General features: G+C 51.1%; 2 protein-coding genes across 4 annotated transcripts; both read right to left on the reverse strand.

Annotated features, from left to right (window-relative positions):
* Nucleotides 1-1018: 1018 nt before the first annotated feature.
* On the reverse strand, nucleotides 1019-8543 carry SDR9C7 (short chain dehydrogenase/reductase family 9C member 7). The gene is made up of 4 exons (XM_059403478.1): nucleotides 7803-8543; nucleotides 4261-4519; nucleotides 3433-3596; nucleotides 1019-1818 (listed from the first exon to the last, which is right to left on the reverse strand). The coding sequence occupies exons 1-4, from the start codon at nucleotides 8101-8103 to the stop codon at nucleotides 1601-1603; spliced, it is 942 nt and encodes a 313-aa protein (XP_059259461.1). The 5' UTR covers nucleotides 8104-8543; the 3' UTR covers nucleotides 1019-1600.
* Nucleotides 8544-11016: 2473 nt separating this feature from the next.
* Nucleotides 11017-20783, reverse strand: RDH16 (retinol dehydrogenase 16). Of its 3 annotated transcripts, XM_059403474.1 has the most exons (9): nucleotides 20393-20783; nucleotides 20002-20218; nucleotides 19642-19801; nucleotides 18809-18907; nucleotides 16317-16651; nucleotides 14252-14510; nucleotides 12579-12742; nucleotides 11806-12041; nucleotides 11017-11429 (listed from the first exon to the last, which is right to left on the reverse strand). In XM_059403474.1, exons 3-8 carry the CDS (start codon nucleotides 19698-19700, stop codon nucleotides 11824-11826), a joined length of 1134 nt encoding a protein of 377 aa, XP_059259457.1. In that variant the 5' UTR covers nucleotides 19701-19801; nucleotides 20002-20218; nucleotides 20393-20783; the 3' UTR covers nucleotides 11017-11429; nucleotides 11806-11823. The 3 variants fall into 3 exon arrangements, with proteins under 3 accessions (XP_059259457.1, XP_059259460.1, XP_059259458.1); XM_059403477.1 differs by lacking the exon at nucleotides 20393-20783 and having other exon boundaries at nucleotides 20002-20234; XM_059403475.1 differs by lacking the exon at nucleotides 20393-20783 and having other exon boundaries at nucleotides 19932-20018.
* Between the last annotated feature and the right edge of the window lie 5838 nt (nucleotides 20784-26621).

Below are 26621 nucleotides of genomic sequence, written 5' to 3' on the forward strand. Positions count from 1 at the left end.
CTGGGAAATAGACTTCTTAATCTTTAATGCCATGGAAAGACAGGCCCTTTCTTCTCCAGTAAATTGTGAGTGGAAAAGCACAGAGTTCCCAGTGCCATTGGCAGTCACACCACAACTAAAGATAAGTGGGATAAAGCCAAAACTGGGTGGCAGAGCAAAGTAGAAAGAATCTGCATCCTCGATGCTACTATTCAAACACTGAATCCTGTCCTTTCTTTATTACTAAAGCCATAATTCCTGGAACCCGTGAATGTGACCTTATTTGGAAAAAAGGTCTCTGCAGAGGTAATTAAACATTCATTTTGTCATTTTCCAGTTCAGTTGGATGTTGAAGAGACACCAATAAAGACATTTTAATTTTAAAAATTCACATTTGACTTGTATTACATGACCACTCTCAAGAGCAAAAACGTCTTTTCAATAGAACTTCACATGACTTAGAAGTTTGGTGTTTTTTTTTTTAAATTTAGTTTCATGACTTACTTGACAATGTTACTAATGTCAAAAATGTATTCTCTGTAACTGTAACTCTGGGAATCTGAACACTGAGTTTTGTCTTGGCCATCACCTTGAGAGGCCTTGGATAGGTCACTTCCTCCTCTGAGCATTCGGTACTACTGTGGAGCTATATTGGTGGTTCCCATGCACCCAAGGACAACAGAATCATCACCTTGTTACAAACACAGATTCCTGGGCCCCGTCCCAAGCTACTGAATCAGATAATCTAACACTGGGGCCAGGAATCTGTATTTTTAACTAACCAGGCGATTATGATCGCCTGGATTAGATGGCCTCTGGGTTCCTCGTAGCTAAAAATGTGATTTTCTGATTTCTGTTTCTTCTGTCACTGTTTGTCCTATCTCTGCTACTAGATATTGTGTTAAAAAACAGAACCACAAAATAAAAAACAAAAAAACCCAAGACCATGATTTAATCCTCTTTACATCCTTCCATCCTTACACAGTGCCTGGTATGTTGCAGGCACTCAATAAATACTTGAAAAATTAATCAATGGTGATTAAATAAATGAATGTTATTTTATTTGGATCCCAATCATCTATGAACAGAGAGATCTGTATAGAAAGAAAACATCATAAACTTTTACTTGATATAATCTTGCACTCCCTGTCTGCTCTACTACATATTTTAAATAATGGGTTGTGGGAATGAGGTTAATGCATATTTAGAGACTCAGTAGGAAAGTCGTTGAGATGCTTCTGTGGGCTCGACTATCCTGCAGTATTTCCCAGTGCTGGTGATAACTGACAGAGGCTCATGATTCAGCAGGAGCTCGGTTTCCTCGCCTTGACATTTTCATGTCCAGAAAAACCCGTATCCCTAATGAGTCAGAGATGTTCTTGAGGCCATGCTGTAGGTCTTTGCATCTGCAAAGGCCAGCTGGGGTTTCTGCAGAGTCCCAGTAAGTGGGAAGAGGCACTTGTCTTCTGCTAGAAGTTATCCATAAATTCTCCGGCAGTGGGTGTCAGCCAAGCAAAGCGTCCCTCAGAATGTCTGATACCACCTCTTGGGACCCTACAGTCTCTTCTCCCACCCCCCTCCCTCCTCCACACTCTACTGACCATCCCTGGACTTCCCCAGCTCAGACACTGTCTGCTGGCTTTGGAAGGTACCGGCTCAGGATGAAATCTGTCACAGGGGTGGGCAACTTAGCTAATGGGATGTAGAGGAGTTTGGCGTCCAGGCCCGGGTTATAGCGGATGCGGGGGCTCCGGGAAATGATGGCGTGCTCCATGCTGTTGGTGACCTCGCTGATCCTTGGCTCTGCCAGCTGCATCATGTTTTTTAACTTGTCAGTATCTGTTTGAAGGCGCAAGAGGGAAGGAAGGTCAACGGCTCTGTTACTCTTCATAAGACATGGTTTCTTCTGCATTCTATCCAAACTCCCTTTCCATCAGATCCCTGATCCCATGTGTCAGGCTGATCTACCACACCCTGCAGGTTGTCCCTTAGGCAAATGCCCTGTAAATAATCTTACTTCTCTTCCTGAACTCAAGAACTGTGTGTTGAATTAGCAATGAGAAGAACTGTGCCCAGTTCTGCCACTTATTAGTTGTGTGACTTGGAGCTTAAACTCCCATCATCTGTAAAACGAGGATAATAATATCTGCTCTAGAGAATAATAAAGATGAAGGGTAGACAATGTGGGAGGACAGAATAGAAAACAAGTGTATACAAGTGCATGGGAAAAATTGGAAGAAAATAAGTAAAAATACTGTCTGGCTGGTGGGATTCCTAGTCACCGGAGGCTCTTTTTTTCTCCTATAGAGGTCCTAGAGATCCCAGATTTTCTACAAAAGCATGCAAGAAAAAAAAATGTTATTAAAAAATAGTAACAGGGGTGCCTCGGTGGCTCAGTCAGTTAAGCATCTGTCTTTAGCTCAGGTCATGATCTCGGAGCCCTGGGGTGGGGCTCCCTGCTCAGAGGGGTGTCTGCTTCTCCCTCTGCCCCTCCCCCTATGCTTGTGCACATGCAGGCACTCTCTCTCTCTCTCCCTGAAATAAATAACTTAATTAATTTTTTAAAATGTTAAAAATTTTAATTTAAAAAAATTTAAAGATTTTTTTTTACATCTTTTTTTTTTAAGGCCCTGGCCTTTGTCATGAGACCATTGTGTGGCTCAAATGATCTAAGGCACAGACTGGTCTGTTGTAAGGCTCTAACAAACATGAGGGGCTATTCTGTTTGCATCTTGTGCACAGCCCTGAGGCGATAAGGATGGGAGCAAGGCATCTGAGTGGTCCAAGTCTGCCAAAGCTCACAACACAAATAGGAAACAAGCCACATGGCACACTTATGGGTCCCTGATGTACACCTTTGCCTGGGACACCGGCAAGCCACTGGGACTGCTTCAATGAGAGCCCCAAGAACTCCGGAGGAAATGGTGCCTGAGAGTCAGACTTGCCAATAAGGGATTAAAACTTGAAAACCACAGAAACAACAGCTGGCCCAACTTGGGAGATGGTCTGGGAAGATAGAGAATTCACCTCTTCTGGGCAAGACCCGGGTGAGTGGTTGATGAGGGCAGGACAGTGTAGTTTAAGTACGCTTCACCCCCCAATGCCAATGAACCCCCTATTGCAGTGAACCAACTGTGCTCTGAATAACTTCTCTGCACTCATGGCAGTGCATTTTCACCTGTTTGCTTACAGAATGATGAATACCAGGGGTCAGGAGTGGGCAGCATCTCCCCTAACACTCCTCTCCCCATGAAGGCTATGGTTCTGCCACTCTGAGCAGTTCTCCCCTGGTCTCAATTCTCAAATCCCAGCCCTGCCACTAGTTTTGTGACCTTGGGTCCTTAACCCTTCTGAGCCTCCATGCCCTTAACTCTGCAATGAAAATGAGTCAATGATCCCCAAGGTCTTGCTGTTCCTCTCAGAGACCCCTTCTCCCCACCCCAGAGAACTCACAGTTGCGGAAGTACTCCTCCCCATAGCTATCCCGGGTCTCCTGAGGCAGCCGCTCCCACAGCCTTTGCATGCGGGACACCAGGCCCTCCTTGCCCAGGATGGATGTTCGATAGTTCCCGGGCTCAATGATGCTGACTTTCACCCCAAAGTAGTAGAGCTCACGCCTGGGAAAGAAGAGTTGGATTCAGTCTGGGGCCCCAAAATGACAAAGGATCGTCTGGGAGAGTCACTTCTGACGCCTCTATAGGGGCTTACCTCCCCAGGACCCTAGAGCCGCTCCCCCACTCCTGTACCAGCTTGGCACTGCCTTCATGCAAATAAGGGCCTCAGCCCTTTCCCAAGCTATCTGCATTAGGCAAACGCAGCAGGAAAGAAGTCAATGGTGAATCTAGACCAAAGCTCTGCCTCCTACCAGGTTCCTCCCACTTGGCCCCAGACCTGACAACCACACGGCAAAGGGAATGAGGCGTCTGGGCAAGGCCTGAATCCTCCTCTGAGGGTCTCCCTTGGGCCTCTCTGCCCCCAGACTTCTCTGTCTGCATGAGAGACTCCCCCTCCTACTCCCATAAGCCCAAACATAGTTTCAGTCGCTTTGGGACAGCTCAAGGGAAGGGCAGGAAGACAGCCCCCATCACCAGCCTCCTCTTCTCCTCATTCCTTCTCCCGGTCCTTGGGGAAGGCCCCTGAGGATGAGGCTTCTTCCTGCTACTGTTAGCTCCCCACCTCCAGAACACCCCTGCCCACATGCTATCCTCCCTAGCCCTCTCTTCCTGAGGTGAAACCTGCAGGACTCCCACCCAGAGTGGTTTTGTCCCGGGGCCCAGTCACCTGATGCTGTCAGAGAAGGCCTCGACACCAAACTTGGAGACACAGTAGCCGCCACCAATGACAGCCACACGACCTCCAGAGCTGGACATGTTGACGATCCTGCCCCGAGCTTTTTTGACCAGGGGTAGCATATGGAGGGTCACTTCGATCAGTCCTACCAGGTTCACATTGATCACCTTCACGAAGTCCTCCTTCATCAGCCATTCATTGGGTCCACTGGGCAGGCCTACACCAGCATTGTTCACCAGGGCCCAGAGGCCTGGGGGTGTGACGGAGGGAGAGAGAACCACACAGAAATCATTCGTGTCTCCGGAAAGGCATCAGAGTCCCCCACCCACCAGCCCAGGGCTGCCAGGGCACAAGATGGCCCGGCTGGTGGCTTGTGGTGGGGCGTTGTGATGGGCCAGAGGAAGATATAACTTTTACTAATTAGTTTTCCTGAAGTCCTTCAGCCTTCATGCTTCCTCCTCTCTATTCACCTAAGTGTAAGAAACCCACTCCATTTTGCACATTACCAACTCCGTTCATCCACTCCCACATTCATCCATTCATCCCTCCATTATCTAGTCTTGGTCAGTTACAGGGGAAGGTGATAGAGACATGAAGTGAACAAGACAGGGTCTTATCCCTCAAGGAGCTCACAAACCAGAGAGGACATTAATAATATTCATAAGTAAATATGTAACACATTTAAATAAAACATGAAACATTAATTAAAACATGAAAAAAATGTAATAAGAGCTCTCTTTCAGATATTTAATTTGAGTTGGTGTAAATGGAGAGAAATAATGCTGAGTATTGTCATTCAACTCTGCAAGGACCCATGCATGAAGGACCTTAAGTTCTAGTCCTGGTTCTACCTCCAGCTCCTGACAAGTCACTTCTTCTCTCGATGAAGGGCCTCAGGTCCTTCATCGCCTGGGCAGAACATCTGCTTCCAGCCTGTAGCCTGCAATCTGGAGACCCTTCCAGGCTAAACCCCAGAACCTGCAGGGGAGGCCTCACTTTCATTTGTTTTACACACTGAACTTCCAAGTGAAATTCCACTTGGAGGACGGTGTTTGATGCTAAAAACATGTTGGAAAGTCTCTAAATGATACCTAAGGACACTTCCCAGCTCTTTCATTCAAAGATTCCATAAACCCCACTGTCCTGACTTCTTCCCTTCCCTTCCCCTCCCTTCATTCCACCAGCCCCCTTGACAGCTGCAGCCTCAAGATTCCCCTCCCAGCAAAACTCCACTCTTCCAATGGCAGGTCTAGATGTAAACACCACTCGTGGTCCACTGCTCATTTTAGGCCTGGGGTCCACACACAAGCCATGCTCCCACCATACCTTCCTGCCTTCCTCTAACTAAAGAGATGCCAGGAGACCGGCTGCCTGGTAGGACTCGGACCTTCCCAGCCACAGGAGACTCTTTCATCTTACAGATGAGGCAATGAGGCTCCTGGGACCCAAAGACTATAAAACCCAAGTGGCCTCTGTCTGTGGAGAAGGGATACACACTTGCGACAACCTGTGATCACCCTGGCCAATAGCTCTGCCCGCTGGCCAACCAGGACTACCTTCATTTTTTTCCTGCAAAGAATAACTAGAGCAGTGTGAATAGCTCTAAGGCTGTGCCGACCTGTGATGCCCAGACATCTCAGGGGCAACAAGAAAGCATGCCAGAAACCCTGCCCCTCGCTTTCCCAGCACTTTTTAGACCAAGGATGTTGCCCATTGGGGTAGGCAGAATAACAGCCCCTCCAACATGTCCCCATACTAGTCCCTAGAACCTATGAACAGGGTGGGTTACATGGGAAAAAGGAATTAAGAAAGCACATGGAAGTCAAATTGTTAATCACCGGACCTTAAAATGGGAAGATTATCCTGGACTAGCCTGATGAACCCAATATAATCAGAGGGTTTTTTAGGTGGAAGAAGGAGGCAGGAGACAGAGAGAGAAGGACTTGGCCCTACCTTGTTGGTCTTGAAAATGGGGGAACAGGGTCATGAGCTAAGAAATGCAGGAAACCTCTAGAAACTGGGAGAGGCAATGAGATGGACTCATCTCTAGGGCCTCCAGAAGCAATGCACCTCTGTTGACACCTTGATTCCAGCTCAGTGAGACCCATTTTGGACTTCTGACCTCTAGAAGTATAAGTTAATAAATTTGTGTTGTTTTATATATTTTTAAAGATTTTATTCATTTATTTGAGAGAGAGAGAGAAAGAGCAACCAATGGGGGGGGGGGTAGGGAAGATGAAGAGGCAGAAGCAGGCTCCCCGCTGAGCAAGAAGCCTGAGGGTGGGGGAGCTCGGTCTTAGGACTCTGGGATCATGACCTGAGCCAAAGGCAGATGCTTAACTAACTGAGCCACCCAGGCACCCCGAAATTTGTGTTATTTTAAGCCACTAAGTTACTGCTTTAATTTATTACAGCAGGAATAAGAACCTAATATACCCAATGACTCATGAACACAAGTGGCTCAAGGCTGAAAATGTAGGGCACTGGGCAAGGCAGCCTATTGAAGAAAGAGACTGACTCTCACTCAATTATTCATCAATTAGTTCATTCAACAAAAATTTATTTACTGAGCACCTTACTAGATGCTAGACACTGTCTGGGTACTAAGGATAGATAAGGAAAAGAGACAAAAAGCCCCTCCCCCTCTCACCCCTGGCCCTGCCCGGGAAGCTTTATTCTAACAGGGGAAAACAGACAACAAATAAGAAAAATAAGTAAGTTGTATACTGGATAGTGGTAAATGCTAAGGAGAAAAGTAAAGAAAGGAGTTACTGTTTGGCCCCTCCTGGGCCCCAGGGCTCTCTGGCCCCCACCCGTTGTGGGGGCCCCCAGACTAGTCCCCTTAGGAGTTAGAACTTCCCTTGGGCTGCTGTTCCACACCAGAGCCATCCCGTTCCTCCTGTTCCTGTGCCCATGTCCTTCGTGCAGGAAGCTTCCTGGGCAGCCCAGCCCAGCCAGCCCACAGTCTCTCTTCCCAGAAGGAGTGGTCACTCTGATGTCAGCATTTAACCTGAAGTTAACCCAACATCCACCATGAAGTGGGGAAGAGGACAGATCTCTCTCTCTCTCTCCTGCCTTCTAGCCTGACAAAGTCAAGGACAGCAAACACCCCCACTCAGGGAGTCCAACCTCGTGTTCCCTTTCCCCTTCCCCCAGCCCAATCCCAAGAAGAAACGTGCTCACATTGCCATAGGAGCTGATGGCTGGGACTTCCCAGGTCCTGGAAAGGCAACTCCATCTTTAGCGCCTTGGACATACAGAACACATCTTCCTTCTCCCGCCTCCTGTGGCAGCCTCCCCCCACCCCTCTGAGTCTCTGGCAGAGAAAACTTCCTTGGGAAATCACCCCCTTCATATGAGCTGACCAAACCACACAACGGTTTCCAATCCCCCTGAGCCGGAGCCCCAGCCCCCTTCTCTCCATCCCCTCTCCCACCGCATCTGAACAACAGTGTCCCTGATCACTGTCAGATGTCTGGGGGAGAAAGAGAGAAGAAAACACCGAGAGAGCTGAAGAATGCGATTTGCCCCACCTTGCTCGCCCACTTGGTCTCTCACCCACTGGGTCGCTGCCTGTATGCTCTCGGTCTTGGTGACATCCAAGAGGATGGTCTGCAGCCGGTAAGAGGTATCCTGCCGAAGCTTCTGGGCACCCTCCTCTGTGAAGCAAGCAGCCAGCACCCGCATGCCCCGATCGACCAGCTGCCGGGCCAGCAGGTTCCCGAAGCCCGAGTCACAGCCCGTGATGAAGACGTACTTGTCTGAAAGGTTGCGCACCAGATTGCAGTTCTTAAACCAGCGGTACATAAAGGAGAGATCCGTGATAGCCGCCATGAAGCAGGGGGAAAGTGACGGCCAAGAAGCCTGGGCTCAGGAGACAGTGGGAGAGGCTGGTCCTCTGAGCCCCAGCTGGCAGTCTGCTGGAACCCACTGAGAAGAGCTCTCCTCCCTCTACCACTGGCAACAGACCCAGGGCTCCCGGGTGAGCCACTTTATAATTTCTAGAGGTGGATGCATCAACACACCAATTAGCCTAGATGCAAGAAATTCAAGTCCAACCTGAAGTTGTGTGACCTCAGACAGTCCTGGTGGCTGCCTCTCGCTCTCCCCCAGCCCTGATGGGGGAAGCTGCCAAGGATGGGAAAGACCTTGCTGGTGAGGTCGATGCTGAGACGGGGCTTGTCCTGGGTGGTCTGAGCAGTGCGGGTGAGAAAGGAGGACTCCGCCCAGAGAGCCTTCCTGGAAATCCCCACCTCCTGCCCAGGGACCGAAATCGTTTGTCATGAGGGCAGACACGTCGATAAGCTTAATTTTTATTTTCAGGGGAAAAAGTTAAGACAAATTCATTAATGTAAAACAAGCAGAATTGGTTTTGCCCACGCCCCTCCCCCCCAAACCCACAAAGAAATGAGTTTGAGGTTACTAGCTCTTTGGAATTCTCTGCCCTTAGGTGAATCTCCATGATAAGAAGAAAAAGAAAGCGTCACCCCCAGAGTAGAAGTGCCTCCAAGGTCCTGAGACCAGAGGTAGCAGGGCCCACCTACAGGGAGGCTATTTCTGAAAACTGGAAAGAGGAGAAGCTCCAGGACTGGGTCCTTAGGAGTTGATACCAACGAGGAACCTCACAGCACTCCAGGCAGGCCCAGCTCTCCTGAACCAGTGACCAGGCAAATACACAAAGTTACGGACAGAAGACACAATATCTACTACCCCAGGGCAGGGCCCCCAGTGGGCATTTCCTTCCACCTCTAGGACTAGGCACACACTAGGTGATCTGGTGAGCTGAGAAGCCTGGTGGGGGTTGTGCGACAGTGGAAGGAAGGGATGATGAAGTCAGCTGACACAGTGGCTAATCGGATGTACAGAGGCAGGGGAGACCAGGAATCAAGGGGAGCAAAGAACTCACCAAAATTAGGAGGGAAGCTGATAAAGAAAAAGAAGTAAGAGATGAGAGAGAGGAGCCACACCTAGGACCCTGAGATGCAGGGACAGAAGGATGTTGGAGTCTATGGCAGTTCTTAGAATAAACCTCTAGTGACACGATTCCCCAAGATGACCCTGGCCACCAGCTCATCCTGAGGGACTGGGGGCCACTCACCCACATCTTCCGGGTCCAAAAGCTCTGACAGAAGCGGAGCCACAAATTTCCTAAGGTGAAGAGCCAAAGAAGCATCTCTATGCGCCACTACCCATGAAGGTTAGTGAGCTTCAGAATCAAATAACGTACATGTTGCCTCAGGAAAAACCAGAGAGCTCAGCCATTATATAGCAAGGATGGTGGGAGCGAGAGGTCAGATCATGGGCACACCCCTGGGGGGGCAGATCCAAACCCTGTGTGGGACAGAGTTGGGAAGTGGTGGAGGCAAACCTTACCCATGGCACACCCAGCCCAAGGCACAACTCCCACGCTCAGCTGGGGAGGTATGTCCCAACCCTGACTCCCGGGTAGGTGAATAGAGCAATCTTGGCTAAGGGAAGTCCGACAATGTCGCTCAAGGGCTGAGTAGTCCCAGGAGTATCCTAGTTCTTGAGAAGACAGGTGACATCCAGGGGCTGTCTCTGGATTTAGAAAAGGATGACTTGGAACGACTCCAACACAGGACCTGGCCCGACTCACCATTTCATGGGCCTCTATGCTGACGGATGATTACGGCAGTGCTCCCCTGGGTTCAGACTCCCAACAGCTATGAAAAGCAGGTCATGCAGTGGGGAATGGGAACCACGGAGAAGGGCTCTTTTCCTAGGGCTTGAAATGCCCCACTCTCTGATGACAAGTCCCCCTGCTGAGTAGGCACCTGAGGCTGACAGGTCAGGCTGGTGGTTGGGCTCCATCCACACCTCTGCTCACTAGTGTGGTCAGCAGAGAGGGGCCTAGAGCTCCTCCAGACCATTTCTAGCATCTACTGCATGGGTCAGAATGAATGACACACCAACATCTGACCTTGTTTTGTTTTCACCAAGAACACTAATGTCATTCTGTAGTATCAGATCCCCCTAAAGGCTCCATGGCCTTGGTCTGAAACTGAGGGAAGAAAACTTAGACACCTGATGAGACAGCTCCCAGCTCATTTGTCCTCAGCTCAGGAACCAACACCACTCTCTGCAAATGCTTTCTCTGTTCAGTCCTTACTCAGAACATCTTCAGAGAAGTGGGGACATAGAGAGTCCGCGGTTGCAGGAAGCGCTGGGTAACCGAGGAAATTCCTGCCCGGCACACAGTAGGTGCTCAGCAAAGGTTAGCAGGAAACGAAAGACTGGGGTCCACAAGTGGACCCTGGAGGATGGGGGAAGGGATACCTGGGCTGCGGAAGCTGGGGAGGGCCGCAGTTGGGGGCATAAATCTAAAGGAGGGGACAGAAGGCTGCAGAGAGGATGCTGCTGAGGGAAGGGGGAAGAGGCTTGATGTCCCTGGGAAAGGGACTGGGGCCTGCCAGTGCTTTAGCGACTTCTCCTTGTCTGTCCACCCATGGGTCTCCTGTGACCCCACGTTACTTGATAAATCCTGGAAAGGAAACACTGGCCCCCCACTTCTGTGGAAGGAAGGGGGTGATCTAACTCCCCTCTTGAAATCCCCCTCAGGTTATCCCCCTGATCCCTTGATCTCCATAAAGGCACCGGGCTCCTCCTTTCGTGGACTCATACCCCACTGCTCCCCAAGGCCACAGTTCCCATCACTGGACCTAGGCAAAGTTTCAACTTTTGAGTCAAAAATAATCAATGGACATCAAGGTTTCAAAACAACTCAACAGCTGGTTTGTTCATTTGTTCGTTCCTTCCTTCCTTCCATTCTTTCTTTCTTTTTATTTATTTGCTTGAGAGACAGAGAGCACACAAGCAGGGGGAGTGGCAACCAGAGGGAGAGGGAGAAGCAGACTCCCCGCTGAGCAGAGCGCCCAACCAGGAGGCTTGATCCCAGGACTCTGGGATCATGACCTGAGTCAAAGGCAGACACTTAACCGATTGAGCCAACCAACTGAAAGCCGGTAACTGGTTTCTGTGTCCTGTGTCATGATCCCAATTATAGACATGTCCTTTCAGCCAAGGTCTGGGAGTTGGCACCTCAGGCTAATGGCGCAGGCTGGGGTCATCATACACATCTCCATTCTATCACAGGTATCTTCAGTGGAGAGGGACATTAACTCCCCCAGGCTGTGTCCATCCTGTGGGAGAAGGACACCCTGAGTAGGGGGACAGAGGCAGAGCAGGTGGGGGCTGAGACCCCCCTGCTGCTGACACTGCCAAGAGTATGGATTCCTCAAGGTGGCAGAGGGCCAAAAATGCTCAGAGCCTTGAGAAGCCATTCAAGGAACCAGACATGGGTGTGTGCTTTGGAATCCCTATTCCTCAGCCACAAAACTTGATTCTTTCCTCCTTATAGCTCCAGAGTCCTGAGTAATGTCCCAGGGAAGTCTGGGGAGGAGGTGGGGAGGAAGGTGAGGCAGGCGTCCTTGGTGACATGAGATTCCCCCCTCTCTCCATCTCTCTCTCGCCCCCTGAGGCATCCCTGCCCTCACATTGGACCCAACTCCCTCTTACCATGCACTGTAGCTTGGGTTACAGAGCCTTAAGGGGCTTCAGGGAGCTCCAGGAAATGATGGCATCCACCAGCACGGTGGGCATGTAGCTCATGGGGAGGTAGAAGAGCTTGGCGTCCCAGCCTGGGGAGTACCGGGTACGGGGGTGGCGGGCCGTCAGTGCGTGCTCCATGCAGTCTGTCACCAAGTACAGGTTGTTGCAACACAATGACTCCAGCTTTTCGATTGATTTCTTGACTGTCCAAAAAGAACGACATAGTCTCACATTCCAGTCTTCTTGCTTCAGGATCAACTGAAGGAAAGAGTTACGAAAAGCACCCCACCACCCCACCTCTCCCAGGTCACCTCCATGGAGGTTGACTCCATGGAGTTCAGCGGAGCCTGTCCCACCTCCTACCACTTAGTGAGGAACACTTTCCTCACTAAGCCCCCTCTGGCTCCATCGTGGGAACGTCTGTTCTGCAGAAACTGAGGTCTCTGCAAACGCTAGCCATCTGAGCACCCGAAAACCAGCAGTTCTCATGCTGGCTTGCCAGGAATCCATGTCTGTCTTCTTCCCTCTCTGGCTTCGGTTTCCTCCCCAAACAACAAGGGCATCAGATGAAACAGTGGTCCCAGGTCTAACAAGCCTGGGTCTTCCCTGAGGTCACCATGGAGATGGAAGGAAATGTCCCCTCTGTGTGGGGGACTCGGAGCCTGGAGGAGGGGCCCAGGTCTGTAGGAGGCACTAGGGATGGGCTTTACTTCCCTCGCCCCAGCCCACAGCTCACTCACAAGATGCCAGGAACTTCTCCCCATAGATCTCCTTCACCTCTGGGCTGGCCTGATCCCATGCCTCCTGGGTGGCCCTAGAAATCTTCTCAGGGCTGCTGATGTTAGTGCTGAAGTAACCAGGCTCGATCACAGCTACCTTCACTCCAAAGTAGGAGAGCTCCCTCCTGCAAGGCAGACAGGCAGAGGGACAAGCAAGGACTTGGGAGGCCCCGGGGACAAACACAACAAACAAACAAACTTGGTATACACTGAACTCAGCATTGGGGTGGGAGCAACCCAAAAGCTTGGGAAGGTTCCAAGAGCAGCAGCCAAGGGGAGAAAATAATGATCGGCGTAGTCCGTATATAACGCGTGTGTGTTTCCCAGCACTGTCTGCACTCCTGAGCTCACATCCCACCTCAGCTGCCGCAGGACACTGTTCACGGGCCATCTCCTCCTGTTTCCCCACACATCCAATCCATCTCCAGACTTGGCCCATTTTACTCCAGCTCACCCCTCCTCAGACCCCCGCCCTGCCTCTTCTGTCTTCGGTTCTCTGAGGAACACCTTAGCCTGCATCTCAGCTCCCTCAGACCCAGAGCCAACTTCTGCTTGGTTCACCAGAGGCTGATTTGACAAACCTGAGTAAACACCTTTCACGGAGTCCTGCTGCCAGCAGCATGAAGGTTTGCAACCTGTCTGGACCCCCACTCCCACCCTGTCCCCATACCCATGTGCCCAGCAGGCCCCCTGTCCAGCCGGGCTTTGTCCAGTAGCCTGGAGGACCCGGCAGCGTAGGGAGGCAGCCATGACTCACCCTGGGCTTGGGCTTGGGCTCAAGTCGTTCCCTCACACAGCAGGCCTTCCCACTCAACTTTGCCCGGGTGCCAAATCCATTTCTTCAGTCCTCAGCTCTGGCCCTTCTCCAGGACCCTCCCCTCATTCCGCTAGCCACCACCACCACCATGGCTAACTGGCTTGGTCACAACCATCATGAGAGATGGTCACAGTATCTGTGTCTCTCTTGTCCCTTTTCTCAGCCGTCAGATTTTTTTTTTCTTCAATATTTTATCTATTTATTTGAGAAAGAGAGAGAAAGAGAGAAGGAGAGCACGAAGAGTGGGCAGAAGGAGAGGGAGAAGCAAACTCTGCACTGAGCCGGGAGCCCAAAGTGGGACTCGATCCCAAGACCCTTGAGATCATGACCTGAGCTGAAGGCAGATGCTTAACCAACTGAGCCACCCAGTTGCCCCTCTGCTGTCAGACTTTTTAGATCAGACACATATCTTGTATACTCACAGAAGTGCCAAGAAGTAATTACTGAACGAAGTCAAATGCTGAACCCCTCACATGAAAGGCCCCCCAAAGCTGAACATTATAGGAATTATGGACATGAGCTCTGTAGCCAAACGATCTCAGGTCCAATGCTGCCTCAGACACTTCCCTACCGTGGGTCCTCCCCCCCCCCCCCGCCGGGGGCAGTGGTGGGTGAAACCAGTTCTATACACCTGGGTCCCATTCCAACACCCAGAACACAGGACAGTGCTTCCCAGGGAATGTCTGGCACAAAGCAAGAAAGAAGCATCCGGAAGGAAGAGCCTCTGAGGCTGTGAGGAAAAGAAGCCCTAGAAAATCCTCCCCCTGAAGCACAGAAGCAGGAGGACTGAGGGAGGGCCTCTGTCCTAGTCCAATACCTGAGGGAGTCTGAGAAGGCCTCAACGCCATACTTGGAGATGCAGTAGCCCCCACCCAAAACGGAGAGCCGGCCCATGATGCTGGAGACATTGACCACGCGGCCCCTCGCCTTCCTCACTAGCGACAGCAGGCTCAGGGTCACCTCCAACAAGCCCAACAGGTTCACGTCGAGTATCTTCATGAAGTCATGCTTGGTCAGCCACTCATTGGGTGCCGTGGGCACAGAGACGCCAGCGTTATTCACCAGGCCCCAGAGTCCTGGGCACAGGACAGGGAGAGAGCAACATTGTCTGTGTGCCTGAGTGAGATGCAGCTATAGTCCCAAGTCACCTCCTGATTCACTTTTTTACAGAACCAACAACAATGCCTACATGGTACAAAGGACAAGCGTTCAGGAGAGCAACTGGGGACGAGAGGGCCAGGGTCTACACGTACACTGATCTTCTGGATGCCCACTGAGCTAGAATGAACTGAACGCTCCTTCCCGTCTTCCTGCTCCTATGGACCTGGCATACAGGAGGTAATAAACCCCTTTTTGTGAAGAGCGTGCCCAGAGTTCCAGATAATAGCATGGGGTTCACAACTCTCATAGGAAAGAGACAGCAAGAGGTAGACAGGAATGGCTAAGTGACAAAAATGAAGAGGAAACCAGCGAAGAAGGGAAAAGAAAATTTAAAAATAAGTGAAAGGAAGAAAAAACACATGAAAACTGACTGCCCAATCTCTGTTGCGAAAGACAGACCTGAAATTCCAGCATCAGGGTAATCTAGAGAACAGGCCTGCCCTGGACACCTGGGGACAGGCTTTGCAACAGCCTGCACCATATCCAAGGCTGTCTGCGTCAGGAAGCCAAGGCCGGCCTTTGTGCTAGAGAATTCCAAAGTCCCCCCCACCGTGAGCCTGGGCCAGGCTTCTGGAGGAGGTGAGACTGAAGGTCTTACTGTAGCCCCAGGAAGGGTCGCCCTCTCCTTCACCCTCCCAAAAGGTCACTCTCACCCCCTCCTCCTAAGTCCCCAGCTGCCTCAGCTTTCAGGAAAGCTCCCGGGAGAGAGATGGGGAGAAGAGACACACAAGGGATTTGAAATAGTCCTCAGTGACAAAGGGCTGGTGGTAGGGAGAGGTGGGGGGTGGGGAGGAGGGACAGGGTTTGACCCTGGGGATACTGGATAGGGAAGAAGGCCCCCTGTGATACTCATCCCTCCCTTGCTCAGAAACCTTCTCCGGCCTTAAAGAAATGCATGCTCTCTGATCCAGTTCTTGTATTTTACTTAACATTACTGAGAATGGAAACAAAGCTTTCGTACAGAAATCTCCACTGAGACATTATTTCTGCCAGCAAAAGTGGAAAACAAATGTCAGCAGACAACGCTATAGGATGGCTCCAATGAATGGTGGTCTCGTAGCATGCCTGGATGTACAGACATTGAATATTACGTTTTGGAAAAGATTTGATGATGAAAATGCTGATCAGAGGATACATAATAATATAGAGAGTGACTATGGAAACCGGGCTTTGGGAAATGTTCTTTTATCTTAATACTCGTCTATGTTTTCTACGAATGTGTTTTACACTTTTAATCACAAAAAAAGACATCAGTGATGTCCTCTTTCCCGAGAAGAGCAGGCAGCATAATAGAGGAGAAAGAGCAGGACCCCTCACCCATGTTTGACTAGAAGTCCCTTCAGTTCTCCGAGCCTCAGTGTCCTCCTAAGTCAAGCACGGCTGATCTTAACACCCTAGAGGCCCGGGTGTGAAGGGCCCATCCAGAAACAGTGCACCTGCTGAGACCAGGAGCCTGGGTCCAGCCTGGCCCGGCCCTGTGCTGCCCCATCACAAGCCTCGAGGGCCCAACACCTCCTCCAGACTTTTGGCCTGAAACTTAGGCTGGGCTCATCTAACCGTGAGCTCAGACCCAGGCACTGCAGGCCTTCTGCTCTGGAAACTCCAGAGCTTGAGCCTTTGAAAGTCAGAACATCTCAGGAACCTCCCCAGTTTCAGAAAAGAGAGGTCTCCCTGGTGCAGAGAGAAGAAGCAAAGAGACACAAATAGGAATCGGGCCTTACCTCTGTCCCCCACTCGCTCCTTCACCCACTGGGCGGCCGCCGAGATGCTCTCTGTCTTGGTGACGTCCAGGATCACCGTCTCCAGCCTGTCTGACGTCTGGCCTCTCAGCTGCTGGGCCCCCTCCTCCGTCAGACACGCGGCCAGCACCCTCAAGCCTCGCAGGTCCAGTTGCCGGGCCAGCAGGTTCCCAAAGCCCGAGTCACAGCCTGTGATGAAGACGAACTTGTCTTGGAGGTGGCTCACCACCTGCCTCTCCCGGTACCAGCGCAGGAAGAGGTAGAGGCCCACAAGCGCCACCAGGCATAGCCACATGGCTTTGCAGGTAACGCACAGGCTGAAATGAAACAAGAGTGTGGCCAGTGATCAGGCAGGACGACTTAAGAACACATGCAATTGGCCACCCTCCAAGCTGTCTGACAGAGCGTCCCCGAGCTTTTCCCGGTCACCATCTTCAGTGGGTATTATTGATTCCGGTGCCATCTTCCATGCTCTTTGGTACACTTACGCCCTTTCTACCAGATGCCATTGGATTTCACCAAGAATCGTTTGACACAGAGATGATTTTCCCAGATGCTTTACCTTCTTCCAGTTCTTGTGCTCCTCCCATTTCCCTCTGCTCACCTTCTCTCTCTCTCTCTCTCTCTCTCTCTCTCACACACACACACACACACACACACACACACACACTGGGGTCCCCTATGTCCTAGATCTCATGCTTCAGAACTGTCTTCTTCATTCTTATTCAAGGCTAGAACCCTGGTCTCCCTGACTTACTGGAGATTCTTATAAAGATGACAGATACACCATGAATCAAGACGCATGTGGTTTGGGGGCGCCTGGGTGGCTCAGCTGGTTAAGCGACTGCCTTCAGCCCAGGTCATGATCCTGGAGTCCCAGGATCGAGTCCCTCATTGGGCTCCCTGCTCTGCAGGGAGTCTGCTTTTCCCTCTGACCCCTCCCCTCCATGCTCTCTCTCTCTCTCTCGTTCTCTCTCTCAAATAATAAATAAAATCTTTAAAAAAAAAAAAAAGGCACACATGGTTTTAAAACCCAGCTTTGCTACCAACCAGCTGTGTGACCTGGGCCTGCTTGCTTACACTTTGGCCGGGGTTTCTTCCTTGGGCTCAGGATACAGAACTCAGTCCTCAGAAATCTAAGCCACCGTCAGCCTCTCCAGGGGTTAGAAGGAGAAGGCACTGAGTAGAAGGTCCCCTCCCGCTGCAGTAGTTCTCTGAGGCAGACAGATGTTCAGGAGCCTGAAGGGGAATCTGACCTCAGAAGCAAGGAAAGGGGAGAAGTGAATGGGAGAGACACGCAGGAGAGACACGGCTCCCAGTTGCTGGGAAGGTGGAAAGGAAGCACTTGGCCCAAGGGGGTCTCACTCCATGGAGATGACCCGTCCCTGGGCCCGGGGTGCCTGCTTGCCTTGCACTCTGCCCTCCCACAGCCAGAATCCAGCCCAGACACAGACTCCAAAGGCAGAAAAGACTGGAATCCAGCCCAGACAAGACTCCAAAGGCCGAAAAGACCGATTTGCTCAGGGGCCAAGTTAGGGGGTGTCCTAAACCCCATCCGAGCAGGCAGGGTTGTAATCCCATGTAACTGCAAAGATGTTGGTTCCGTGTGTGTTTGGGTGATGGTGGGAGGAGGCAGGAGCTGCCCCCTTAGCAGAATAAGAAAGGACTGGAGAATGGCTATCCATGGAGGGGGTTCAGGGTGAGGCAGAGGACGCCACTTCTACAAAAGGAGAGTGGACGGAGCTGGGGCTGGGACAAGAACAGAAGTCATTTGGACTGCTCTGGGTATCTCCTGCACTATCCGCATTTATACAGCTCCACCTGGTAAATGAGAAATAGGAGAGGCACGGGGTGGGGAGAGCGGCAGAGAGACTGCCCCACAGGAACCAGAGGCTCACCTGCCCCCAAGTTTCCCCCAGCAGGTGAAAAAGACATGAAGGGGCACCGATTAAGCCTTTAGTTGTTTTGTGTGGGGAGCTGACTAGTCTTAAAGTGTTTGTCTCTCAAGGTGGGAGGCGGTGGCAGCATGGACAGGGCTGCAGAAATGAAACCGTCCCTGCTTCCTGGGGTCACCACCAGGACCCTCCTAACGTGCTGCCCAAAGGCTAGAGGAAGAAGAAAGGAAGGAGCCCTGGAAACGCTCAGGGGTGCAAGGCAACATGCGCATCCTAACTGGACACCAAACCCCACTAAGGGAGCAGACCATATTCCTTTACTTGCAAGGAACCAGAGGGTTTCTTCCTCAGTGACCACAAGTGCCTTCCCCACCAGTTTTCAAGGGGACCAGAGAGCAGAGACATCTCCCAGCCCTCAAGGCGCGCTGCTGCACTCTTGGAAATCCTCAAAGCAACGTGAACTCTTGCCGCAGCTCTCTGGGGCTGCGAGGAGCTTCAGAGTCCATCTTAGGTGGGAAGAACCGCAGGAAGGTCAGAGAGGGCAGTAAGAGAAAAGAGGCTGGGGTGCCCCTCACTTACCTGGGAGCTGTGGGGGCTCGAACTAGAAAGCCTGCAGAGGCCCCAGGGGGATGGAGACTGGTTGCTGCGAATCTCTGCACTGAGATCTCCAGTGGTGCCCTGCGGAGGGGGAGTCCGGCTCTAGCCAAGTGCGCGCTGGGACGGAGGCGCGCGCCCCCTGGTGGTGCCCTGCTGGAGGCTCAGCGGGACCACCTTCCGCGCGGCGCGACCCCCAACCCCGTTCCCTTTTCTCCATCCAGTGTGGCTCTTCTGAAAAGGGGAGCCACAGGTGATGGGAAAGGGAGCTGGAAAGGGCAAGGCATGAGTACTAGCTGTGCAAGCGTGTTTCCAGCTCTATAGGAATGCCCCCTCCGCCCCCCGGAGTGGGAGCCCCAAACTGTAGAGACACAACTCTGCCTTCAGTGTGAGGATTGAGCGCATGGATTTCAGTGGAGCCTGTCCCACCTCCTACCACAGGAACACTTTCCACTCTAAGCCCTCTCTGGCTCCATCATGGGAACGTGTGCTCTGCAGAAACCAAGGTCCCTATAAACACTAGCCATCTGAGCACCTGAAAACCAGCGGTTCTCATGCCGGCTTGCCAGGAATCCATGTCTGTCTTCTTCCCTCACTTGGCTTCAGGTTCCTCCCCAAACAACTAGGGCATTAGAGGAAACAGCGGTCACAGGCCTAACAAGTCTGTGTCTTCCTGAGGTCACCAGGTATCCACATGGGACCATGTACTTTCTGTGTGGGGGACTCTGAGCTTGGAGGAGGGCCCTGGGTCTGCTAAGATGGGCCCAGGACACCACACAAAGGTTTGCTTCCCTCTCCCCAGACCACAGTTCACTCACCAGACGCCAGGAACTTCTCCCCATAGATCTCCTTCACCTCCAGGCTGGTCTGATCCCATGCCTCCTGGGTGGCCCTAGAAATCTTTTCAGGGCTGCTGATATTAGTTTTGAAGTAACCAGGCTCAATCACATCTTCACTCCGAAGTAGGAGAGCTCCCTCCTGCAAAGCAGACAGGCAGAGGAGCAAGGACTTGGGAAGCCTTGGGGACAAGCACAACAAAGAAGTTTACCAAGACATTACATATATTGAATGAGATGAATACAATGTCGGAAACAATTTCACAGCATACCACGAGGTACTGTTTGAAGTGCTGAGAGCAGGACCCAGCCCCGGCAATGTCCCCAGCCACCGATGCCAACCTTTAGGCCAGGTCCCCTGTCTCAGCAACTCCTCCAGGAAGTGAGCCTCCCGAGACACTCAGCATCAAGAAATCCAGAACTTCTGCTGAGAGAGGGCACCGTAAAGGGGAATTCTGGGAAGGCAAATCCTCATCAGGTCACACTCTCCCCAAAAGTCCAGAGCTCCAAGGTCTCAACGTTGGCAGGCAGCGGGGAGAGAAGAGGTTCTTCTGATAAGCTGGGTGAGGTGAAGAAAGCTAGTATGACTTCAAGTTCTGGAAAACATCCTGGGAATCATCCCAGTTAGCAGAAGAGAGGTCTTTCTTGCACAGAGAGAAGCAATGTAGCAGAAGAGAGGTCTTTCTTGCACAGAGAGAAGCAATGAAGGGACACAAATGAATCTGGGTGTTACCTCTGTTCCCCACACGCTCCTTCACCCACTGGGCAGTCGCAGAGATGCTCTCTGTCTTGGTGATGTCCAGGATCACCGTCCCCAGCCTGTCTGACGTCTGGCCTCTCAGAGGCTGGGCTGCCTCCTCTGTCAGACACAAGGCGAGCACCCTCAAGCCTCACAGGTCCAGCTGCTGGGCCAGCAGGTTCCCTAAGCCCAAGTCACAGCCCATGATGACGATGTACTTGTCTTGGAGATACAAGCCCAGGAGGTAGTTGAGGCCCACCCGGGCTGCCAGATACAATCACACAGCTTTGCAGGGAACAGATGGACAAGCTCTGCTCAGAAGTCTGGCCTCCTCAATCCAGATAGCTGTGAAGACAGTCAGGCCTCCTGGCTCTCTGGCATCTTGAAGTCTTTCATTTCCCTCCTGATCACTGTCTTTCTGGAACATTTTTTCCTACCCCCAACTTGTCTGCTCTTTGGACTACTTTTATAAATGCTGACATATGCCCTTGAAAAGCCCCAGTCCTGCCCAGAAAGGAAACATGGCTAGTGCAGTGCCCCCTCACCCCTTCACTGCACTCTGCTCTCGGGTCCATGTGGCCACACTGAGTGACACGGACCACTTTGCTCTGGCTTCCAGCTTTAGAACAGTTCCACTTGTCTGCTGACATGTAGGACCTAGAAATTCCCCAGCTCAGGAAGGTTCTTACTAGGAAGATACACCTTTTGCAGGGGGGGGGGGGGTTAAATTAACATATAATGTAAGGAAGCTACACTTTGATTCAAGACATATTTGCCGGGGCACCTGGGTGGCTCAGTAGGTTAAGCCTCTGCCTTTGGCTCTGCTCATGATCCCAGGGTCCTGGGATTGAGCCCTACATCAGGCTCTCTGCTCAGTGGGGAGCCTGCTTCCTCCTCTCTCTCTCTCTCTCTGCCTGCCTCTCTGCCTACTTGTGAGCTCTGTCTGTCAAATAAATGAATAAAATCTTAAAAAAAAAAAAAATTGCCTTCAACATGTTCCCTGAGCCCGGGTTTCCTCCTTGGGCTCGGGATACAGAACTCAGTCCTCAGAAATCTAAGTCAATCTCAGCCTCTCCAGAGTTAGAAGGAGAAGGCACTGCACTAGTGCCTTCTTGCTGCACTAGTTCTCTGAGGCAGACAGATGTTCAGGAGCCTGAAGGGGAATCTGACCTCAGAGGCAAGGAAAGGGGAGAAGGGAATGGGAGTGGGCACACTCAGGAGAGACACGGCTCCCAGTTGCTGGGAGGGTGGAAAGGAAGCACTTGGGCCAAGTAGGTCTCACTTCATGGAGATGCCCCGTCCCCGGCCCGGGGCGCCAGCTTGCCTTGTGCTCTGCCCTCCCACAGCCAGAATCCAGCCCAGACACAGACTCCAAAGGCAGAAAAGACCTGTTTGCACAGGGGCCGAGGGAGGGGGGTGTTCTAAACTCCACTGAAGCAGGCAGGGCTTTAATCCCATGTAACTGCAAAGATGTTCGTTTGGTGTGTGTCTGGGTGATGGTGGGAAGAGGTGATGGCTGCCCCCTCAGCAGACTAAAGAAGGGACTGGAGACCAGACAGAACAGCTGTCCATAGAGGGGATTCAGGGTGAGGCAGAGGACCCCACATCCACAAAAGGAGAGTGGACAAAGCTGGGGCTGGAGCAGCTTCCTCAGGGCACCCCAGTAGCCTCTGACAGGATTGGGCTCAGGTCCATGCCTACATCCACTGGACTACACCAGTCACCTTCTCCCAGAAAAGAGGCCTGGGAGGGAGGTGAGTCATGCGGAAGCTCAGAAGGATACTGAGCCTGGCTCATTTTGGCCGTCTTTGTCCTCACAGCTGTCCTGTCATCATGGCGGGCCCTTGAGCTGTAACCCTGTGCAGGGCCCTTTAGCAAGCTTCAGTGTTCGTGTCCTTCAGGAAGCACTAGCAGAAATAAGACCCCTAGCCAGTGTACAGCTCCCTGACATTCTGGAAAGGACATCTAGATGTGGTCCCAAACCTCTTGAACGTCCTTTCCCAAGGGGCCACAAAATGGCTGGATGATCATTGTTTGAGGGGGAGAGAGATAGTAGAAATCCGGAAGCTCCAGGTGCAGTCTGACACAATGATTTCATGTGAATGAGGCAAGGTGGGGTGCACCCCATTGTGCTAAACCCCTAGAGCATTGAGGACTGCAGCCTCTCGGGGGCAGGGACGGGTCTAGCCCCCGGCAGTGCCCCACATCCTACAAGAGGAGTGTGTGCAGAGCTAGGTGACTGCCACACCCTGCTTCGTGCTCCATTTTCACAGTGCGTTTCTCACAGTTTCCAACCACTTGAGAGTCTTCAGGGCCTCCATCCCCTCTTCTTTATAATGAGGGAGGAGGATCAGGAGGGTCTCACGAGTCCTCTCAATTCCAGCTCCTGGGGAGTTTAAGAACCCCTATGTTGTCATCAAGACGGAACCCTAGGAAGTCGAGGCCTCTGGAAACTCTGGAGAATTCAAGGGGCATTTCTGCCCAGCACCCATCAAGCGCTCAACCAAAGTGGGCACAACAGAAGAAATCTGGAGTCAGCAAGGGACTGTTAGGACATCTACAGAGCCTCCCAGGGGAGGTGCTGGAGATCAGGAAGTGGGGGGACTCTACGGGAGGAACAGAAGCCAGGAGATGGATAGGAAACTGCAGAGCAGGGAAGAGCTGAGGCATACCTGGAGCTGCTGGGGGATGCCAGTTCCCTGGGGGGCCTCCCAGCCTTCAGTCTCTCCTCTTTCTTGCACTAACCTTACTCACCTCCACATACACTCTCTTGGGAAACCACAGTGAGGAAATGGTTGTTCTTCTTCATCCTGTGAAAGCAAAGACAATTCTCCTCCCCTTTCTCAACCCCTCCCAGGTCATCCCATGAAGGGGAGTTCACCCTCACTCAAGAAATTTCCCAGAATTCCACAGGCTGACTCACCTCCACAGAAGCCTATAGCATTCTCCACTTATTTTTTTCCCCCAGCCCCACCCATGAGAGGTGCTTCAGGGCAGTCATTTTTGGCATGATGGATCTTTTTGAGAATCCAAGAAGACTCTAAGCCCCATAAAAATGACTTAACAAAATATATGTGATTTTGAATATACTTTTCAGGGGGTTCACAGATCACCTAAAGCCATTAGGTGCCAGGAATCTAGGTCAAGAATCCTTGCAATACGGGTTTACTGAAATACTACAGCAGTGGGACTCAGGCAAGTTGTCTGACCTCCCTGTGCCTCTAGCTATGGTAGAATCTTTGTCTCTCATAGTAGCCACCTTCTTAAGTTGTTATGGAGATTAAATGAGGCACCTGGCAACGTCAAGCACCTCGCAATCATGCCTGGTAAATGGTAAGTATTCAATAAATGTTAACTGTTACTATTACTACATCTCTTTTGTGGTAGTTCATAGCACCATTGGGGATGTTTTTGACCTTCTATGTAAGAAACACAACACCAGGCAACTAAATAAAAGAGGAAGCTGGTGTTGACCCAGTGCAAAGAAAAATGGTGGTGGGACCAAGGAGAGGTATCTCAAGGTAATTCCACAAGAAGGGATCTCCTCTTCCTCACCCCTAGAAAGTGGGTAAGGGACATGATTATGCCACAAATTGTACATATCTCATCTCTGGCATCCCATACAATAACATTTATCCTCACTTCATATAAAGGAACTGAGACTCAGAAAGGTAAAGTGGGAGTGCCTGGGTGGCCCAGTTGCTTAAGTATCTGCCTTCGGCTTGGGTCATGATCTCAGGGTCCTGGGATCAAGCCCCACATCAGGCTCCTTGCTCAGCGGGGAGTCTGCTTCTCCCTCTCCCTCTGCCATTCCCCCTGCTTGTGTGCTCTCTCTGTGTGTCAAATAAATAAAAACAAAATCTTTTTTTAAAATTTAATTTATTTATTTGACAGACAGAGAGCACAAGTAGGCAGAGAGGCAGGCAGAAAGAAAGGGGGAAGCAAGCTCCCTGCTGAGCCACCCAGGCGCCCCAAAAACAAAATCTTTAATAAAAGAGAGAGAGAGAAAAAAAAGAAAGGTAAAGTGGTTGTGCAAAGTCACATGGCTTTGTGAGAGTGACTTTGTGACTTTGTGAGAAACCGTTGTCAAAGCCAGGTCTGGCCCCAAGAAAGTGTTATGTCCACCGTGTCTCAGTGAAGAGTGAGTAAGCAGAAAGGACCTGAGCAGAACCAAGGACAGGGCCACCGGACCACATCCTTCTTTGGGGAACCTTGGGGAGCTAGCTCCTTATCTGATGCTGTTGGGCAGACAAGGCTGCCTCTCTGGCATGGGGAAGCTGTGGGAGGAGGGCAGAAGGGCTTCTGCGGCTGGGCTGGGCTTCTGCACGCGGAGACTTCCAGGAAGCTGGCCAAACTCCTCAGCCTGGACCAATCCACAATCCATCTGCCCTCCACACATGAAGTGGGGTTCTCAGCTACACAAGCCAGCCAAATGGGGTGATGGCTGGGCTTCCCTGCCCAGCCCCTTCCTCTAGGGTCCAGGCACAAGCCCTTGGCCCCCACCTGACCCTGGGAAGCTGCCTGCTTTTATCTCTGTCTCCAATAACTCCTCCCTGGTACCTTCCTTCCTTTCTGATTGTTGATTACAATGTCTTGTCTACATTTTTTGAAGAAAAAAAAAAAAAAACTGGGGGGTGGGGGGTGGGTAGGAAGGAGAAAGAGCAAATTTCCAGGAATTGTTTTGCTGCTGCTGTTCCTGTTACTTGGAGCAAAGCTGTTTGCCACCCCCCTCCTACTCAGGTTGGCAAAAAGCCTGGGTCCTCCCCCTCTGTCTTTCCCTTCCTTCCAATCTCTCTCTCTCCAGCTGCACACCTCCTCCCTCCAAAGAAAAACAGCCCCGTGAAAACTGCAGAGCTGTCACTTATCTCTTCCTGAGGGAGCAGCTTTCCCTCTGAGCCTCTGCCAGAAGGCACCACCAGCATTTCCTCCTGCTGCAAATACACAGTCAGTGATGTGAGGGCAGGGGCCTGGGAGCAGGTGGAGGTGAGGCTGCAGGGGAGTGATGTCTCTATATGGGAGGGAAAAGGTCAGGGGTTGGAAGATTCTGAGACCCCGGAGACATGAGCCACTAAAATGTAGTCTTGAGAGGACTGGAAATGACAATGAGTCAGAATGTGTAGAGAGAGCAGAGACAAGAACTAGGGTATCCCCGGAGGGTTGGTCTACAGAGCCTCCCTCTGCATGGGTCAAAGGTATGGGGGAGGACAGGCTCCCTATTGAAAAATGATATCCATAGGATAGAAATTGAGATCTTAGAGAGAGAGAGGGAGAAAGAGAGAGAAAGAAAAAGTAGAACTGTCAGGGAAAAAATCAAAATAAACCACATTTTACATCATCAGAGCTCATCATGACAGAATTCTTGGTCTAGGGGCCATCTGATGTGGGAGAAGTGTGACATAATAAGAAATGTATCTGCCCCCAATTCCTGAGCTCCTAAATCCCTTAGGAAATTTCCTAGATAGCTTCAGGATGGGGACTGGTTCCCAGAAAGACCAAAACTTGATTAGAAGCTTAGAACTTCCAACCTCACCTCTCATCCTCTGGGAAGAGGTCAGAGACTAGATATTAAATTAATAACAGATCACACCTATGTGGTGAAGTAGCCACAAAAATGCCTGAACTATGAGGTTCAGAGAGCTTCTGTGTTGATGAACATATCTACATGCCAGGAGGGCAGCATACCCCAACTCCACGGGGACAAAGCTCAGGACCCTTCCCAACCTCATACTATATATCTCTTTATTTGGCTGTTCATTTGTATCCTTTATAATAAACCAGTAAACACAGTGAACGCTTATCTGAGTTTTGTGAAAAACTCCAGCCAATTATTGACACTGAGGTGGGGAGGGATTGCGGGAACTTTGTAACCATGTTGGACAGACTTGTGAGTACCTTAGGGACCAATGATTTGTCACTGGCTTCTGAAGTGAGAACAGTTGTGTGGGACTGAGCCCTTGAACTTGTGGAGTCTGACACTAACTTCAGGCTGGTGTCAGAAATGATAAATTTCAGGATACCCACTTGGTGTCCGGGGGAGGGGGTTGGAAAAGTGATTACCCCTACATGTTTGGTGTCAGAAGTGTTGTGCGTAGAGAACCAGTTTTTCTATAGGAGGCTTTAGGAAAACTGCAAAATTAAAAATATCCCCTCTCATGGCGATGATTGGTGGTGATGGTTGTACAACAGTGTGAACATACGTATTTTTTTTAAGATTTTTTTTTTT

The sequence above is a fragment of the Mustela nigripes genome, chromosome 6 (genome assembly GCF_022355385.1).
Source record: "Mustela nigripes isolate SB6536 chromosome 6, MUSNIG.SB6536, whole genome shotgun sequence".
Taxonomy (NCBI): domain Eukaryota; kingdom Metazoa; phylum Chordata; class Mammalia; order Carnivora; family Mustelidae; genus Mustela; species Mustela nigripes.